Below are 19,908 nucleotides of genomic sequence, written 5' to 3'. Positions count from 1 at the left end.
GTGACAGTGGCATCGGGGAGTATCGGGAGGGAAGAAGGCAGGGGAGGATACAAAAGATATATAGACATGAGGCCTACAGAGAACACTTGAGAGAGAGTGCCTGCAGAGAGGATAACTCAGAGATAAGAAAGTTTTCCCATAATGAGGAGGAGAGAAAGTCTGGCAAAAGGGAGAGAAGGGAGGAATAATGAACAGAGGGCATATTGACAAAAGTTGGACTAAGTTTTGCACACACACACAAACACCCACACCCTCTTTCCTGATCATTAAATACACTTCGTGGTCAGTCCCCACTCAAAAGTCTTGCTCGCTAATAAATACTGGAGATGGATGAGTTCGGAGAGTTAATCATTTCTGGGTGTTAATGTCACAGCCTACAGACAGACATGACAAACTCCCTGTAACTCAGTGTTTGGCTGCTCTGCTTCCTCCCTGAGGTAGTGCTGCCACTGGCTTCCTTCCATATGGGATGTTGTAGTGCTGTGAGTGTGTAAGAGCGAGAATAGTGTAGCAATTACTCTTTTATAATGAGGAGAATTCTGTCACTTTGCCTCCCTGCCAAATTTGCCAATGGAGTCTATAATGTATTTCTGGTGATTAAGAGGCATTATGTGAGGAAATACTTCTGGTCAGGTTGTAAATTGATTAAGCTAAAACACAAAGTAGGAGTGTAAAATATTGGCACACAGTCGCATTTGCCTTCTTTCTGAGAGTTTGACATGTTTGTCTATTAAGTACAGAACTGGAGATGAAGGGAATTACATTATAGTGGGGAAAATAATTATTTGATCTCCTTCTGAATAATTACGTTTTCTCACTTAAAAAGAAACGAAGTGTCTCTGATTTTATGGTAGTTTAATTTAAATGAAGAGAGACAGAATATCAACCAGTTTCCCAGTAAACATGGGAGAAGGTGCTGTTGAAACCAAAACTGAGATATCTGGCATCAACTCCACAAGGCATCTTTGGGGGAAGAGATAATTTCTCTTCCTGTGTGTGACCTCGAGAACACCATTGTGGGGATGCGGTTCTTTAGGTCATATCACGGAGATGGAAACATTGTGCGTTGAGGCTTTTTTGGTTCAAGGATGGGGCTGTGTACTGTAATATTATGGACGAGAACCTCTTTCCCTTAGCCAGAACACTGAAGATTGGTCATGGATGGATTTTCCAGCACAACAGTGACCCAAAACATACCACCAAGGCAACAAAGAAGTGGCTAAAGAATATGGTAAACTATTACTTTAACCATGAAAAAGCATTCTCTAATGAATTTGTCTTATGTTTATGATTTTTTCATTCAGAGCGAGTGGCTGAACCTGGCCGATATGGAGACCCAAGAACTAAAGCCCACTCCAGCTCGGCCAAAAAGACAGTACAGGATGGTGAGTTCTTATTTTAGTTTGTTTAGTTTCTATTTAAATCCATGGTAATATATGTTTTTCTATTGCTCCAGGTACTCTGAGCTACTTTTAGCTCATACTTGGTTGATACCATAACGATCCTGTCCTTGTAGATAGAGTTCATTTACCTATTCGGATTTAGCTGACTTGCTGTGTATGTATTATTAGGTTAGAATGATGTTGCTTCTCATATAGCTATACAGACTGATCACAGATTATAAGGTGCTTTGTGGACAGGCACTGATTTAGACAATAGACTGTGGCATTACTTTACATTGAGCTTAAACTGGTCTGATGTGTCTGCTGAAGTTTATGAATAACATCGGATATAATGCAAAAGTGTTTAATTAATTTAGTTCCCCAGCCCTGTTCAGCTTGATTACAAAGATGCCATGGTGGTAAATAAAAGATAAATAAAGCTAATTGCTTCATCTGAACTAGATGGATCACTGCATATTCACACAGAATGATCAAGCCTAGCCTCTTTCCTAACGAATAGTAATTTCAAGGTTTGTCTTCAGTACTAACATGCAGTTAGATCTTTAATACGTTGGATACAATTTTTGCAGTTTTTCCTCTGTGCACCACCACAGTAGATTGTGAATAAAATAATTGCGCAAAACACAAGGTCAGTTTGTTAAATAACATAAGAAGTGCTCCTATGTCCACTCGCCAGAAGGTATTGACAAGGCATAATAACCATGAAACTCACAGAATCATTTCAAGAGCATGCACCAGGGGAGCAAGTTGTAATGACCATCCCCTGAGAGTGCTTGTTATGCTGTGTGGAGGATTTGTTGTGCTACCAAAGATGCACAGTGCACCTTAAATGACAGAGTTGTTATCCAGTTACACATATTTTTATCTGTAATTCAGTACAAGATAAATAACACGGGAACACATAGTAATCCGCACTTTCTACGAAAAAGACCTGTGATGTTGCGAAACCCTGGATACATTTTCAGTACATTTTCACAGATGCATCTGGACGTCTGGTTATTTTTAGTTATTTACAGGTTCTTTTGTGTTTGATGTCATCTTGATGATGAAAGCAGTGTCACTGTATAACAATGCAGTGCTGCGTATCCTAAAACATGCTTTTGATTGGCTATACATTAGCTTCAAAACAGAATGATCATGGCTGTGAGTTGTAGGACCCAAAAAACTCAGTAACAGAGTAAAGTAAAGTGATTCACTGGTGCTGACCCTGTGTGGACTATTGGGAAATAAACTTCACGGATTTCCCATTTAAATGGAGCACAATATTTATTTGATTTACGCACTTTATGCAAAGTTGATATAAAGGACACGTTATTTGGCCATGTTAACTGCTGTTTGTGTAATTTTTTCTAGGAACAATAATAAGATGGTGAGATTAGTTACTGATAACAGGAGAGGAGACGAGATAAAAGCAGGGGGAAAACTGGGCTATATCTGTGTGAGATTATCCATGCTTGTACGCACACGTGCACACAAACACACACTTCAGCTTCAGATTAATGAATGCCACAGTCTAGGACAGTGCAGAAACATTTAATTATCTCTGACACTGAAGGGTGGGGCAAGAGGTCAGATCTGTCCTCTGTGCATGTGTGCATGTTTGTGTATTCACGTGTGTGTGTGTGTGTGTGTGTGTGTGTGTGTGTGTGTGTGTGTGTGTGTGTGTGTGTGTGTGTGTGTACAGAAAAAAAAAAGGACGAGATCACAGTGTGTCAATGAGCCAAAAATCACACTGTAAGTCAAGCTTGTGGTCTTTCATTGTGACCTCTCCTGAAATTGACTAAAGGTCAAGCTGACACAAGCTACTTGTCTGGCAGCAACACATGGCCAGTTAAGTGCCTTGGGGATCTTCTTAAAGAAGAAGAAAGGAGACCACTTGACATTGTACAAGCATTAAAAAAAAGGTTTTTCCTTTTTTTTAAAAAGAATTCTAGAGTGAATAAAATGGAAAAACTTCCCCTCCTGAATAGCTCCTTGCCATTCAAGCATCTGGTGCCCACAGGTGTAATGTCTATAATATTTCTTTCTTTCTTCCTTGCATTGCTTTGAAGAAAAGGAGCAAGGAAATTACAGACTGCATTTTACAAAACTGTGTAATGATGCAGGGCTTCAAAATAAATGCAAATGCTTGCTCATCACAGGTTTCATACTAAAATATTTAAAAAACAAAATACATTAAAATAAATTTTGACGCTAGATTGGAAAAAGATTGTGACAAACATGATGGTCCTCAGAGGATGAATCCCCTACTATTGTGCCAGAAAAGTTTGTACTTCCTTGAGGTTCACATTTGTGATTTTGAGGGAAATGACTTATCTTTGGAGTCAATGGACATAATTTGCAATTCACAGGTCCCTCAGATTATAATAAGCTATAAATTATAATCCACCAACCTGTCAAAATTCTACTCTGTGTGTTACATTGTTTTTTTTTTAAATACTTGATAAGCTGTACAATAGCCTGCTGTACCTAGATATTACAGGCCTGAACTGCTGAAGTTATCACTGCATAGCTATGTTGCCTAATAACTTGGTTTAACAGCTGTTATCAGCAGCTTGCTTCAGCTGACGTCCTGTTTTTATTTTCTCAGCGAGGATGCAACATGACCCCCCAGCTTCTACATCTAGCATTGTTTGAACACTTTAAAAGTGTGTCTCCATCCCAAACTAGACAATTTCATGCATATTCTATGTTATTTTTGCTCTGTTCTTCACACCAACAGTAAAAACTATAAACATGCTTCAAGCAAGACAGGCTAGGTAGCTTTGGCATTAACTTTGTTTCATCCGTGACTATTAACAACTTCCACCAGAAATTAATGTCCTCTAGTAGGCATGTTGTCCTTAAAAGCATCTTTGTGCCTTTTCTTTGAAGCTGTCTTCAAAGACTCTTTGATTATTTTCTTTCATAGTGTCCTTTTAGAATTGTTTTGCTGCCAGCCACAGCTTCACAAAGCGTCCTCTTTTAGGGATTTTCACAATAAAGTGTGTATATGTGTGTGTGCATATAATGGTTGTTTGGCAGTGATGAATATTCAGCTTGTAAGTGATAGTCAATAGCCTCTCTCTCTAGATATTTTTCTTCCGTAAGCCAATGTGCTCTCTGACATTCAAACTGTAGCAGCCTGTTTATCTTCTCCATTCCTCAGTTACATCCACAATAATATGATTTGCCCATGTTTTCAATAATTAATTTTCTGGATGGTGATTCTGCTCTTTCCCTGTGCTGTCCCCAAGGCTCTCTGTGCTTGCTTTCATCCCTCTATCACTCCTCTCTGACATCTTTTGCTCTAGAACCTCTTTGAGGCCAAATAGTAAGATCCCGAGGAATGTTCACAAAGCATAGAGGGAAGATTTTAATCTCCTATTGATATGTTTGTCTATCTCCCTCTCTTTTTCCCCGTCTTGTTTTTATTTCTAACCCTCTAAGGCAAAAGAGAAGAAACACCTTTTTAATTAGTGTATCAAAGCCTAAAAGTGGTGCTCATATTTCTAATAAGAGTTGTGAATTTGTCCTTTGGGAATGTTTTTTGGAGCTCTTGTTTATTTAATTTCAAGCTTATGTGTTATTAGAAAAAAAAAAGTGGTTAACACGTTTACCTAACAAGTCAAAGATCCCTGGTTCAACCCCAGGTGGAAACACATCACTCGGGGGTTGCGTGAGGATACATCTCATGTAAATATCTGCCATGTCAAATATGCAGAGCTATCTGCTGTGACCTCTAGTGAATAAGGGAGCAGCCGAAAGTAGCTGTTTATCTGAGGAGCACAAACAATGGCGAGCAATTGAGAACAGAATGAATAAAGGAATATACACATCCATACACAAAGGTTACTAAAAATATCTGGCTGACCCATGTAAAGCTCAACAACAATTAAATTGAGGTTATGGTCTGTTCTCTGGCAGGGCTTGCTGGGATTGTGGCCTCTACTATTGGACTCTATCTTTATTACCCAATCACTGCACTTCACCCTGGCATTCATCCAGTATTAGAGGACACAAGAGGAGTGTTTTATCTTCCACCGCTTCTTTTCTAGGAAGTTTTACCTGCCTCTTAAGGAACATTAAAGTTTTAAAAAGAGGGACAAAAAGTCTTGCGAAGACAAAAACGTAAGCAAGTAGGGTCATTTACTGTCAGCTCTAATTGTGATAACATTTTACAGCCACAAGTACAATGTGCTTTTCTGCCAGGAAGGGTTGCAGCAATTAAATAGCTACAATTTATGTATGGGATTGAATCTCCTGGAAAATGAGGAGACTGAGGACATTAAACCTCCATATCTGCAAGTTTCATTTTTAAATAATGACTACAACAATGTCATCACTTTACTACAGTTGCCAGATTTTATCTCTTGAAAAAAAGCAGGGAGTTTAAAATCACTGAAATCCTCTTCCCGTATCCCTCTGGGCATATTCCTCTAAACCAGGGATTTCAAACTTTTGATCTGTGGACCACAAGAACGCTTTGCAAAGTGTGAAAATTGCAGAAAACGAGGGAATAATTTAGAGCAATTATGGCTCGAAAGGTAGAGCAGGTTGTCCACTAATCAGAGGATTGGTCAAAGTGTCTTTGGGAAAGGTACAGGTTCCTAAAATATGTTCATCAAAAGGGTTTGTGCTGAGAAAAGCACTGTATGCATAGTAATAACTGTTTGGTGGATAAAAGTAAAAGAGAACTCTAAAAAAGCAGTCTGTTTACCTTTTTTTTCTTTCTTTTTTTTTTACTTCTCCCTGTGTTTTAAAAATGCATAAAGTCATGAGTTTGGTTTTCCAAACGATTGCATCTGAGACAGAGAGGTCTGAATTATTAGCAGCATGCAGGTAGTATTACAATCTTCTTACCAAAAGAGACATCACCCATGGCTTGCCATACAACACCGAAATAATGTGGTTGAGCCAAGAAACAATTCCAAGCATTTGAGTTACATCAGCAGAGAGTAGTATCACAGTGGACTGAACGCTGAAAAACTGAGACGTTTTGTTATAATTGGACACCTTTCTTGAGACATCAGGAAAAGTTAATTATCGCCTGTTTTTATAAGCAAATAAATCATTACGCATCTAATCTATAGTTATTTGAAATAATAATCATATAATAATAATCTTATAGCACTAGAACTTACTAAAATATGACAGATGAGTATGAGACCCACTGTTATCAGAATCAGAATCAGCATACTTTATTAGTCCCTAAGGATTTGGATATACATAGAACACACACGTATGAAAAAAAAATATACTGCATCTTTAAAAGCTTGCCATATAAGCACAAAGTGAATCACTGCAGTCATAATTCAATTCTTTTGTCAGTTATATGAGAGCTGAAAGATGGTATTTGAGATATACTGTAACAGTATGTAACATAGTGAAAAGAGTGATGGAAGTATTGGGTTTTATTATTATGGCTTCTGAAAATTAATGCGTGAGGCATTTATTAAAACTAGAGTGCATAAAAGACGTGCCGCTTAGACAAAACATTAACACAATGATTTATGTGTATGCTGAGAGCTGATTAATCTCTCACCGATAGACATATATGGATATTATTTATACATGATCTTAAAGAGGGTGACTTTGATCCTAATGTTCACTCAGTTGAGCTTATCTTTCCTACTAAGATGCAGCACAACATTTGATTTCAGCAGGTAATGTGTTCTCTTTTATGTGTTTGCTGTGCTCTCTGAGCGTGAGCTACCAACCAGGGAGTATATTGATCCTCACTACACTATATAAAAGCAGATCTGACCAGATGGGAGTGGGGCTGATGTTGGGTTTGCAGTGTTCAAAGCACTACAAAAGCCATGCATTGTTTATGTATGTGTAGGCCAAGAGATTCTCAAAGGCAGATTCTTAAAAGTCGTAGAGTTTGTCCATTGAGGAAGCTCAACTTTGCCATTATTGTACACTTTAAAACGCTGAATTCCATGCCACAAGCCCCACAAACTAGTGTTTATATACAAACAATGTTTGTTAATGACAGGAAAAAAATAAATATGCCAATCTTGAATTCAAACGGAGGGCATTTGTTAATGCTCTGCAGGCATCTTGTGCGTTCTTCACCCTCAGCTACAGCTCTGCCAGCTCTTCCATCTGTCTCATCCCAACAGACTGGTAACCCTTCACCCGAGGGGAATCAGTCATCCCTACATATGGCCAAGGACAATGGCTAAACAAATTAGTAGTGGTGTCTGTGAGTAAGACTGTTGCTCTTCTGCAGAAATGGTTAGCGTCACACAAAGAACACACACATGATTTGCTCCATATTTTTCTCCTTTATGAGTTCTCAGTTGTAAAGCAAAGCATGGTTTATCCACTGCGCGTGTCATACAATGAATCATATTTACTTCATGCTCACAGACGAGGACCAGATTTTTTGCACTTTCTGTTTCTTTATGGAAAAAATCATATCCGCAGCAGAGAGTGGGTTTATTTATAGAAATGTGGTAAAAATTGAACATTTTAAAGTAAAATCACTTTTACTAAGTGCAATTTGATTGTTACTTGTGCATTTCGACTTATACTTGAGAAATACTTGAGAAAAGCAGAGGAGAGACTGAAAGAGAGGTGGCAAATGTGCTGCAGTGCTCCTGCATTACAATTGATTGGCCGGTTTAACCACCAGTGCTGCTCACTCAAGCTTTAAATAGATGGATAAAACTCTCTGTCACCCAGCACTCTTTTAGTCGCTTCTTCTCTTCTCTGCCTTCTCTCCATCCTCTTTATCCTGTCATCTTCTCTTCTCTTTTCAATATCTTTTTTCTTTCCTTTCCTTAAACTTTCATCCTTATCTTGGCTCCTCTTTCTTCCACCTTCTCCTGCTTTATTCACCCTTTTTCTCTTTTCCCTTGTTTTTTCTTGTCCTGGTTTCACTTAATTTTTATCTACTGTAATTCTTCACCTATCCAAAATACTCTCAACACCAGCTGAACACAATATTTCATTTGGACTATCATTGTCTCTATAAAGTGACTTCTTACTGTTTACTACATAAAACTTACATATGATAGGATCCTCTGTGATTGGGAGTATTTAGGTGTCCCTTATTTGTATGTGTGTGTGTGTGTGTGTGTGTGTGTGTCTGTTTTCCAATTTATCTAAGAGTGGAGGTCGCCCAATGATCCCAAATTGTCCTCCAATCCTCTGTTAACCAGGTACCTATCCACCCCCTCTTTCCTCCATCCTTCCTCTGTCACTTTCTCCTCGTTTCCTTCATCTCTCATTTCCTTGCAGTGGTAATGCCATCTTTCAGCTAAGTGAAATAAGATGGGTTTCTTCCAGTGCTGATAGATGGAGGTGAGGACAGGCCCCCAAATCAGCAGGCAAAAGAAGCACATTGCACAACAGACAGCTATCAGGAGGGAGGTTGACCTTCCATCTCTCTCTGCATTCTGGAGATTACAAGAGGCCATGCAGGCTTATAAATGTATTTTTGCATCTGTGCATGCGTTTCACGCATTGTAAGGAGGAAGAAAAGTGTGCTGCTCATTTATGACAGATGTCTACAGGGGACTATGAATCTCTTTCCTTGAGACTATCTAAGCTTCACCATCTTTAGTGTTTGGTTTGTACATTTTCCTCAGAGATAAAGAAAGCTCTTCCATAATATCTGACAGCTCCAGATATTCACAGTAGCACATGTTTACAATTTATATACATAGCTGTTTTATATATTTACCCCAAAGATTGTTGAGATTGCAGCACCGTGTTCGGACTTCTGGACAATTTAATGATGATAAAGTATAATGCAAACCGTAGCGCGGTGTGTGATCAGGTCAGAAACTACTTGATGTTGGCATCAGACACCAGCTGTGGCTCAAACACAACCCATTAGTTTCCTAATGGAGACAAGGCCGCTCTTGTTTTATGATGTTAGCAGCCTCATGGTAATGACTTGTACATAATGCTGGGCTTTGATCTATACACTTTGTACTCACTCTTAATTAACTTAGGATTTGAAATCATTTTTTGTCCACTCACTGCGGGGACAGCATGCAGTCTCCGTATGCGGTTTAAGAACCCGCTCCGTCTTTGATCTCATTTTATTAGCTTTGTCTTGTCACTCGGGTTTGTCCATTTTAAGGGCTTTCATCTTTCTTTTATACATATCTGGTACAGACTGTGTAATTGACAGAATTACTATGACCACTAGTCCAGAGTGCACTGGCTGGTGTTGGCTGGCCTCTCTCACTCCATTTGTGCTAAAAGCTCTTGTCTTTTTCTTTTACTCCCACTGTCGCTTTCACCTCACACGCCTCCTATGGGGTTTTTTGTTTTTTTCCCTTTTCCTCAGTCTGTCAAATGAAAGCGGGTTTGTGCTGTTAGCCTAGTGTGAAATGACACAATGCTCAGAGTCAATGAGCTGCTTTGATCTTTTGTCATCTTGGACACCAGCCAGCTGTGCCTGGCTGCCACGGCAATAATGTCACTCTGGAGATTGATTTGGAGGAAGATGGGGTTGACGCTCGGAGAGAATAGTACTCATTAAGCAGCTCACAACGTGGAAAACTCAACGTTTACTTCATACCTTTTACCATTCTTCTCCTCTGTCGTTTTCTCCAACTCATTATTTTTCTGCCTGCTTCAGTTAGTAGAACATAAGAGCCCGCCAACTGTAAAACCAAAAGAGGAGCTGGATGTTTTGCTGCATCAGTTTTCAACCCCAGCGCTTCATTGTGCTGATCCTCCTGTTCTATGTGTTTCTGATAACTTATTCTTTGCAGCTCAGAGATGAAGTTTGTTTCTGCTTTCTCATTTTTAGGACCAGATGCCACCAAGGATCCATGCCTGAAGGTTCGCTGTCCTCCTCACAAGATCTGTGTCAGTCATGACTACCAGACGGCGATCTGCACCAATCACAAGCAGCCAGGCCACAGGTAAGAGTCAGTTACAGTGCTTTGAAAAGTCTTCAGCCACCCCCCATTTCTTCATGTTTTGCAAAGGAAATAACTTGAAAGTTGTATTTGGTACAGCCACCTTTATTCTTCAGCACAGCCTGAACTTTCTCGAGCAAGATTTCTTGTACTTTGAGTAATTGTTGGAAATAGTTCTTCAGGCTTCTTGAAGGACATTCAAAGCTCTTCTTTGGATATTGTCCACCTTCTGTTCTGTTGTCTGTCAAGATGATCCCACATCCCACACTGGCTCTGGGGAGGCCAATCTATGATTCCACTTTGTGTGGAACAGTATGAGGTATGCTTTTTGCTACATTACGAGTGTTTCAGGTCACTGCAGAAAAATCATGCAGTTCCCAATTACTTTTCCAGATGGTATTACATGGTGGATCAAAATTTTGGTTTTTTTTGCTAAGTTGCCTGTTATGTATAGACACAACAGTGGTTTGTTCCTTGACTTAGGTGCCTTTTTAATGTGTGAACACTTTGTTGTTAAGTGTTTTAACAAACCCAGAAACAGATACAAGGACTGGACTGAAAATGAGTGAAAAAGCAGCCAATGTCTAAGAAACGCTTTGAAAGACCTTCAGAAAGGTGAAGACCACTTTAAAAATGATAAGAAAGTCTGGCTCCTGAGGAACAAAGCATGAAAAATGAGAGATTTGTTATAATTTAAGTTTGTCTTTAACAATGGCCAGCATCTAAATTGCACCTAAGAATAATGTAAAGCTAAAAGAAATCTTAAGATCGAGAAAAATACTGGAGTGAGCTTGTACTTTTTGATGAAAGGGACACACTATTATAATGTGAATCTCCAACATACTCTGTTGCAGTCTTTACAACACATCAGAAACAGGTTTGTGAATGTGATTATGATAATGCAACGTTAATTGTGTTTTTGAGCAGTTTTGAAACAGTTTCGAAACACATATTATCTTTGTCATATACCGAAGAGCAGCGGGAGTTTTTTTTCTCACTCTTTAAATCAAATTTGTGCTATTAAGCGAGCTCGAAAAGCTACAACTTATTATATCTTTTAAAGTGCTATGCCAAGTTTAACTTCAATATCCTAACTACCTGCAAGGCAGTTTCAACAAATTACATCAAGCAAAAGCAAACAAGTATCGTTTTGTGTTTTGTGTGTTAGCACTGTGTAATAACTCAGCGTGCTTCAATGACAGACATTGGCTTACGTATTCCCAACACCAATTAATTTTAATCACACTATCTGTTTGCTCTGTCACCACCCAATTTGTTTGTGTTTTCAACCATTGCCAATTTTAAGGGTTTTCAATTTTTCAGTTCAAGAAGCATTTCTTCAAGAAGACATCAGAATATTTCTCTGTCTCTGTCTTGGGTTTAATTGATTTCCTCAAGTCATTAGCTCCTAAGAATCTTGACTATAATCCTTTCTTTCCCTCCATTTGTATTAAATTAATTACAAGTGCTATTTTCGCTCTAATGTGACAAATTATTCACCTGGACTGTGAAATTTCCAAGTATTATCATTCACCCGAGCTTTTGACAATGATATGTATATTATTTTGAATCAATTTAAGATAAACTAGTTGCACCAATTGGCATAAAACCGATTCAGTGTCCTCCTAGAGGCCAAATCCAAACTTTGTTGTTCTCCAGACATTGGCAAACACATATTGTGTAATAATTTACACAGTGATGAAGTATGTCCTGTTTATCTAGATTTTACTCACTGCTTCCCTGTAAACAGCACAAACAAAAATCCTTATGCAAATTAGTTTCCTTTTCTAAACAGCTGTCGACACAAAAATCCCAAGCACTCTTTGGTCTTCCTCTTCAAACTGAAAGATTTGAGTATAAAACTGACTTTTCTTATTGGGGTGATAATATTTAGCTGCAGGCTTGAACGTCTACATTAGCAACCAAGCTGTAATTCAAAAACCATTATGGAGGCTCGTTTATAATTTTTCGCCCCCTCTGTCCCGCTGTGACGGGGTTGTACTTATGTCAAATCAGAAACTTTACAGACTACAGCATCTTGGAAACTCTCAGCGGGTAGCTGAAATATATTGTTAGATGAGGGAGATAATGATCACTTTCTTTTGTCTGTTTGAGATGGAAATATTGCTACTGTCTTGTCTTCTAATAAAATGATTGGGAGATGGATGAGGGGAAGCGTTGGCCTTTGTGATGAACTTTTGTCTACATTTAGCTGATTGTATGGGTTATTTTTCAGTGATGTGTGCATGCCTGCTGTGCTTTAGCAGCATTAACTAGTTTAGTTAGTTTGTTGCGCTCTTAACATGATTTTATAATGGAATAGACTTAAATGTACATTACTGGGACAAAGTCTTGAACGACCCCTCATTTTGTATATATAATTTGCTTTGTAGGAGCAAGACTGATTTTTTTTTCAATTAATCAGGAGCAATAGTTCAGTTATTCAGGCTTTCTGTAGGTCTGTCTAAGTTTTTCTTTGGACATTGGCTGCTTGTTCACTCGTTTTCAATCCAGTCCTTCTACCTGACAATTTTTTAAAAGATTTTCAGGATTTCTTAAGCCACTGAACACTGACCTATGAATCATTCAAACATCAAGAATGCACCCGTGTTGTGTTCACACAGATAGTTTAGCAGAGAACCAGTTTTAAATGCTGCAGTTTGATAGGCATGAAATAGTACTTTTTTTAGATTAGGAAACTGGATGTGTAGACAACAAAAGAAGAAGTTACAAGCCTGGAAAAAAAAACTATCTACAAAAGATGAACAATACAGGTTAAGAAACAGTAAAAAATCCAGCAAAGACCTGACACAGGACCTGAGAGATAAATATGGCCTTCAGTCGATTCATCTACTGTTCGCTGAAGCCTCATCAGAACTGATCTCAGTGGAAGGATAGCTGTCAAGAAGCTATTCTTAAGGAAGGAAAATGGGGAGTTTAGGCTGAGGTATTCCAGATTACACAAGAAGTGGACTGAAAATCAGTGGTAACAGGTCTTATACGGTGATGAATCCAAATGTGACATTTTTAGCTCAGATTCCTGTCAGTATGTACGGAGGAGGTCAGGAGAGAGATACCACAGTGAGTGTCTACAGCCATCTGAGAAACACGATGGAGGCTCTGTGGAGGTGAAGACTATTTAAAAAACTCAGAAATTTGAAAAAAAGCTTCTCTCAGAGAGGTCAGGCTTTGTTCAAGAATAAATTTGGTCATAACAAATATTGATTTTCAGGCTTGTTAGAATTGTACAAACTCTGTTTTTTGTTTTATATACTGTATTTACATGTAGGTTTGCACATGTTTAAATAAATGTGGGGTGACTGAAGATTGTAATACCTTAATCCTGTGCTTTTATTATCTTGATCTTATTTGGTGATTTGTTGCATTTTTTGTTTTGTGTTTTATGTATTCTTTTATTTGGTTCATAAATGGTTTCCATGTTTAATCCTTTGACCTTTGGATTATTCACTTCATTTGAAAGCTGCGAGCTGTGTTTATTTAAATTTTAAAATATGGGATAAATAGTTGCAATTTTAAATGGTAAATGGTAAATGACCTGTATTTATATAGCGCTTTACCAGTCCCTAAGGACCCCAAAGCGCTTTACATATCCAGTCATCCACCCATTCACACACACATTCACACACTGGTGATGGCAGCTACATTGTAGCCACAGCCACCCTGGGGCGCACTGACAGAGGCGAGGCTGCCGAACACTGGCGCCACCGGGCCCTCATTTTAAGGATATTTGCCAACCATTTTTTTATATTTAGTATCTTTTTTGTAATGCTTTGCTGTATATTTGATTAAGGTATTTAATTCACTTAATGAACGAGTCTCAGGACTGGATAATTTAGCCAACAATGATTTATTTGCTGTGTATGCTGTAAAACTTACCAGTTTACATAACTGTACATGAAACTGTTGATCAGAACAAAATATTTGTGAAAACGTTTGTAAGTTACCGTATTTCCCGGACTACAAAGCGCACCTGAATATTAGCCGCACAAGCTAAAATCAGGGGAAAATCCTGTTTTGTACATACATTAGCCGCACCTGACTAAAAGCCGCAGGTGTTTCAATGTTGACTTATCATATGTAAGAGAATATGCACAAAGCGAATTGTCAGGAAAGAGATGGCTGTTTGGAGACACACCCCTTTTATTAATATTTTGAAAAACAAGTTATGGGTACATATTTACATAACTTTTTAGGTATATGTACAAGTAGCGGTAATTACAAGTACAAAACATGTACTGTGCTTCATGAATGAGTAACAAATGTAGTACATAACAATAACCTACAGCACACCAGAAAAATAGATTGGACTACCTTTTAGGCTCAGGTGCAGTGACACGGCTTTAACAAGAAGAAAAGTCAGTCATTCACCACCATCTTCCTGCGCACTAAAACCACCAAAGTCCTCTTCTCCAGTGTCGCATAGCGGTACTTTGAAGTTTGTTTTTCGCGCTACTTGTACGGCACTATGTTGCCTGGCGGATGGACATGTGACCAACATACCACTCTTGAACCCGATACTGTGTGTCTGATCACATGCCCTTCCGCCAGGCAACGTAGTGCCGCACAACACCGGAACAAACAAAACAAATCGTCTTACGATATGACAAAAATCATGGAAAATCCATAGAAAAGCCGCACCTGACTAAAAGCCGCAGGGTTCAAAGCTTGTGCAAAAAGTAGCGGCTTATAGCCCAACAATTACGGTAATATTCCAGTGGGAAAGTTTTTTTTGTTTGGTTTGGTTTGGTTTGGGAGGGGGGGGTTTCTGGAATGGATTTTTTTACTATTTTTTGTTCTTGAATATTTTATACATGTCAGACATTCACTTGGTCAGAGGTGTTCTCCAAATTGAGAAATATTACAGAAATTTACAGAATTTTCAAGAGTCTCTTCAGCTTTATTATCTGCTTGATAGATCAGGAGGCAGCCGGGTGTTCAATGAGAGCACTTAGACAGAAATTGCTGCAAGATTTGGATCAAACATAATTACACTGCTTATTGAAAGGGACTTCTCAGAAAATCTGCTTCTTCTGACTCTGACAAAAAAAAAGAATTATGATCATTACAACAATTTCCCTCTGCACACAAATGTTATTATGCCTATACTATATGTACTACTAAAAGTTTGGCTTCTGGCTCTGTGTAATCTTTTACTTTGTATGTCAAAAGTCAAACATATAACTGTCTAAAACAGCAGTCCCCAACCCCCGGGCCTCGGACCGGTACCGGTCCGTGAGTCATTTGGTGCCGGGCCGCGAGAGTTGAGGCTCAGGTGTGGAATGTATGGTTTTCAGGGTTTTTATCGGTTTTCAGCATTATTTTGTTATCGTTTTGATCGTTAACTCGGTTTTCCTGGGTCTTTTCACGTGTGTTATGAATAAATCTTCTTTTTTTCAGTACCGGTACTAGTTTTATTTTGTTGTATTTATCCGCGACACCTTAAAGGCCGGTCCGTGAAAATATTGTCAGGCATAAAATGGTCCGTGGCTCAAAAAAGGTTGGAGACCGCTGGTCTAAAACATTGTTTGTAATGTTTTTTTCTCTCCACCAGTGTGAAACCCAGGAAAGGCAGTGCAGGCCACAAGCATAGGCTTGAAGCTGATGCTCATGGGAAATGCAGGCTCTGCTCAGCCCTCCAGTCAACTCCTGTTTGTGGTTCTGATGGGCACACTTACTCCTCCGAGGTGAGACATAACTCTGTTAGCATCATTGGAATATGAGCATCTATAGTTTTGATGCTCTTACTCAATGTGCTCATTCTTCTTCAAATTCATCAGTCGTCACCTTTTCTTCCTACCCAGATGCCTCCACTGCATTGATTCATTTTGAGCTGCAGGTTCCCAATAGTCTGCTGAGCAAATTTCTCAAAACATCACATTGCCTGTGATGTCACTGGGCATTTTGGAAAAACTGTTCACCCATTGTCCCGTGCAATTCTTTCTAGCCACTAACTCCTACCTGTAAGCGCCTCCTGAGCTACATAAAATCGCACATAGACACAAGCTCACCATGTAATTAGAAAAGACATTTCACGGTTTAACCTTTGTGATAAGTCAAGAAGAAAGTAAATAGAAGAAGTTAGGGCTGGGGGAGGCGAAGATCGATATCCAGGGGCAGAAAATGCCATAAAGAAGTGAGGCTCCGTCCTTGGTATAACACACTGTAGATTCTTATTGACGTCCATGTTCATCTTAACTTCTTGTCCTTGTATTCAACCCTTTGGTTGTCAGCAGTGAAACACAGTCCAATACACAGAAACCGTAAAACATAATGGACAGCACTTTAGTGTCTTACACAGCTAATTCAAAGTCTTAATGACAGTTATTGGCAAAATGCAGCAATCTGGGAACTGAAGACTTTTTGTCACTTTCGCTGTAATGTATTCCAACATTTCAGTCAGGAACTTACCTTAACAGCGCAATTTTGTCTGATGAGACACAATCAATAAAAGTAGAGCAGTATATGTTTTTGTGTGTTGGAAATTTTTGGGGGGACATCCCAACATTAAGCATGTTAATCTCCTCAGCTCCTTTGGAAGATAACTGCTCAATTGAACTGTCAAATGTACAAATATATATGATTGTGAGATTTAGATAGAATTTTTGTATAAGCTATATAGATGTTGGCACTCACGGTGCCCTAGGCAATTTCAATGCAAAGTTTGTTCAAGATTGGTCCACTCGTCTAGAAGGAGAAGGGAACATACATGCGTACATACACACATACATTGATCTTTATAGCACGGTGACACTGTGGTTGAAGTGTGCTGTAGATTCAAATAGCCTCCATAAGCTTCCATTTATGTTATAGTTAGAGAACATCCATCCATCTATACATTTTCTTAACCACACTGTTCCAGTTCAGGACTGAGGGAAGAATTCAAATGAACTCAATTTTATTTATATAGCACAAAATCACAACAACAGTCACCTCAAGGTGCTTTATATTGTAAGGTAAAGACCCTATAATAATACAGAGAAAATCACAACAACCACTTGACCCCTATGAGCAAGCACTTGGCAACCTTGGCAAGGAAAAACGTTTAAGAAGAGGAAATCTCTGGCAGCGGTCTGCCACGACCTGCTGGGGGTTAGGGTCATAGGGTAGGAGGTGGAGTACAAAAATAATAGTAAATAGATAATGCTAACTGGCTAATAAACATTTTCATGCGCATCCTTATGTTTTGTTGACCCACGCACCTACCCAGACCTCCATCCTTACTGCACCAGCGAAATCCACAACTGCAACTCCAACCAATCAGTATGACACAAACTGCGATTATCAAGGTCTGTGCCCTGACCCGCAGAAGTCGGGACGTAGGCCTCGCTAATGACCAACACTGCCTGTGAGCTGGGACTGAGCTGAGGAGGAGTCGTGTTAAAGGCGAAAAAAGAGGAAGAACAAAAAGCCGGGGGAGGGCTAGGAAATCCCTCTGCTCTCTGTGGTAAATTAGTTGGAGGGGTTCAGTTAGCTGCTGGAGTGATGGGTCCCTGTGGCCCAACTTAAACTCTGCTCACCAGTGAGCTGCTGGTCTCAAGCTTATTCATGTTTTATTATTACATTACATGCCTCCCTCATCATAACCACACACACACTCTCACACACACTCAATATCCTATTAAGAGGACAGTGCTCTTATCTCCTGAGAGGCTTCGGCCCACTAAGTTAAATCCATTACTTACTTCCTCTTAAATCATCCTTTCTCCTCTCCTCTCCCCTCGGCTTCTCTCCTCACCTCACCTCTATTTTTACTTGACCAAGTCAGGTGTTAAAATACTGTTTCATCAAAACCACATTAACCCCAGGAGAGAGACAAACATAAAGATTCATGGTGCCTCTCTCTCTCTGACAGTGACTGGGGGAGGACATCCATTTCCCCCACCCTCTATCCCCACCCGTCTCTCTCTCTTTCTCTTTCTCCCTCTCCCATCCGCAGACAGCTAATTCAATATGTTGAAAACAGGACAGAGCACTGTTCCTTTGTCAACAGATTTCATTAAGCAACATTAGCGGCGCTATCAAAGAGGTGACAGGGAGGAAATGATGGATTTGAATTAGAACGTGGGAAATGAAAGTGCTGGAAGGATAAGGCTAAGCCTGTGTAAGGCGTGATATGCGTATAGATGTTTATGCACCGTCATGGTCCCACTCTGACAAATCCTGTCGTCATCATCTCGCAAACAGAATTTACATATCTCATTTCAGTTTTCATTATTCCTCTTGGAAGGGTCTGGTAATTGGATTTTTTTTCCTCCAACTAGTCCAAACAATTTCTTATCCCTCACTTACCTGAAATGAGATTTATGCTGTTAAATTACATTCAGAAGTAGTCCGTCTTGCTTTTTGGGTTGCATTAGGTTTGTACTGCAGTGAATAATAGAATGTCAATGGGAATCTCGGTTTCTAATGGCATGTCTACATGACTGCCTAACGGACATATTTGTTCATCCAAGATAAATGACCAATCCTGTATCAGCAAATGTTTCCCATAATCAGCTCAAATAAGAAATATTCACGTTTTTGTTTTGTTGTAATTTCATATATAGAATAATAAACCACCATGGTTTAAACATACCAGCTAAGGAGCGCCATTATTTGTTTTCACCTCAGGTAACATCCAGTTCCCACATAACGCAGCTCAGTACAAATTCTATAGTAAACACTCACTTCCTGATGCTTGCCAAATCTTCCAAAGTTCACGCTTGTTTGCATGGTTTGCAGAAAAATGTTTTTGCTCATAGTTACCATCTTTCAGTTCAGTCAGGTCAAAGTTGTAGATTCAGGGCAATATTTTGGACTGAAAGTGCTCGTGAAGTGTTGCCTCCTTAGACTGCAGTATATAATAGGGATCTTTAATACACCCATGCACTCTGGTTTTTATTTTTATTTCTTTCCCGCAAACTTTGTCAATGATTTCGTCAATGACAGCTTGTTGTCTTACACTCATAGCGCTTGCAAGGCCACAGGTGACATTATACAACATGCAGATGAATTTATTTTTATTTATTTAGCTGTGTAGTATCTCAAGTGTAAGGAAAAAATGTTTGAAGGATTTTGTATTGCTCATGTTAGGAATAAAGTGGAAATTTCAAGAATAAGTTGAGAATAAAGTGGAAATGTTGAGCATAAGATCAAGTCCATTGCCAGCTATTTCACTTACAAAATTAACTATTTCATGTTTAGTTTTATTCTGCACCATCTCTTCAAAGCCCTTATACGTATCACCACACTGTATAACAAATTTATCCTCACAATCCCAATTGTTTTCTTTGAAATACTATTTCAGCATTTTTTTAATCAAAATAATGAGTTTATTTTCAAAGTTTTAACATCATTCTCAAAACGCAAAACAACAACAAAAAAACTTGTCAAATTAGTGTTTCCTTTTTGCTCTTGTCATCAGTGATTGTGGGAATTAGACCCTGAAAAGGTCTTTGTGGTTTTTTACAGTGTAAATTGGAGTTCCAGAGCTGCCTGTCTGGGAAGAAAATCTCAGTGAAATGTGATGGGCTATGTCCCTGCTTGCCCAGTCAGGAGCTCAGCAAACCACTGCACAATGGCGAGAAGGCTGGTGAGTACTTAACCTGATAGTCATCTTTTTTCTTTAACCATCA

At 39.0% G+C, this 19,908-nt stretch overlaps 1 protein-coding gene across 2 annotated transcripts in view; it reads left to right on the top strand.

The window, feature by feature from the left end:
- Positions 1-19,908, top strand: part of spock1 (SPARC (osteonectin), cwcv and kazal like domains proteoglycan 1) — a 115,298-nt gene that overhangs the window by 72,361 nt on the left and 23,029 nt on the right. For both annotated transcript variants that reach the window (XM_085293874.1, XM_085293866.1), the window contains exons 4-7: positions 1,305-1,385; positions 10,162-10,276; positions 15,846-15,978; positions 19,745-19,865. In XM_085293874.1, the coding sequence (XP_085150000.1) occupies positions 1,305-1,385; positions 10,162-10,276; positions 15,846-15,978; positions 19,745-19,865 (450 nt within the window). The remainder of the gene's footprint in view (positions 1-1,304; positions 1,386-10,161; positions 10,277-15,845; positions 15,979-19,744; positions 19,866-19,908) is intronic.

Source organism: Mchenga conophoros, linkage group LG2 (assembly GCF_057382185.1).
Source record: "Mchenga conophoros isolate Kocher_MC1m ecotype Shallow Benthic linkage group LG2, M_conophoros_male_GT1.1, whole genome shotgun sequence".
NCBI lineage: Eukaryota > Metazoa > Chordata > Actinopteri > Cichliformes > Cichlidae > Mchenga > Mchenga conophoros.
Note: the sequence above shows the minus strand (reverse complement) of the source record. Positions and strands in the feature narration are given on the sequence as shown.